Source organism: Buceros rhinoceros, unplaced genomic scaffold, assembly GCF_000710305.1.
Source record: "Buceros rhinoceros silvestris isolate BGI_N320 unplaced genomic scaffold, ASM71030v1 scaffold12453, whole genome shotgun sequence".
NCBI lineage: Eukaryota > Metazoa > Chordata > Aves > Bucerotiformes > Bucerotidae > Buceros > Buceros rhinoceros.
The window spans coordinates 38,369-38,809 of record NW_010405425.1 but is presented as its reverse complement, the minus strand read 5'-3'; the positions used below and the strand labels follow the sequence as shown (position 1 = coordinate 38,809).

Here is a 441-nt window from a genome sequence, read left to right as displayed (position 1 = left end):
CGGGGGGAGGCGGGGAGGCGGCGGTGCCCCGGCCGGTGGAAGTTGCACTGCTGAGGCTGGCGGGGTTACCCAGAGCAGCAGGCAGATCTAACACACTCTGGTTGTTCTCTGTTTCCTGTTAGGTGGCTGCACTCAACCTGCCCAATGTTTACATGAAGTACATGCTGGCGGTGGCGGCCCTGATCCTGGTGGGGCATTTAGTGGTACGACGCTTCTTCAGGCCCTGACTGACTTGGGGGCAGAGGCTGGGGGGGTCTGGCCAAGCTCTCTCTCAAATCTCTGCTCTGCATTGACGTCTCCCAAGAGAGGGGGGATTCAAGGAACCTCTGAGAGAGAGAGCAGCTTGGACCTGTGACCCTCCCACCACAGGGCCCAGGGTCTGCCATCTATGCAGACACCACCAGGAGCTATGGAGAGCAGCAGTGGGGGAGGAAGGTTCAA

At 60.3% G+C, this 441-nt stretch overlaps 1 protein-coding gene across 1 annotated transcript in view; it reads left to right on the top strand.

The window, feature by feature from the left end:
* Positions 1 to 227, top strand: part of LOC104491325 (bcl-2 homologous antagonist/killer-like) — a 9,772-nt gene extending 9,545 nt beyond the window's left edge. Inside the window, exon 6 of the mRNA XM_010133723.1 lies at positions 123 to 227. Within this exon, the coding sequence (XP_010132025.1) occupies positions 123 to 227 (105 nt within the window). The remainder of the gene's footprint in view (positions 1 to 122) is intronic.
* Positions 228 to 441: the final 214 nt, after the last annotated feature.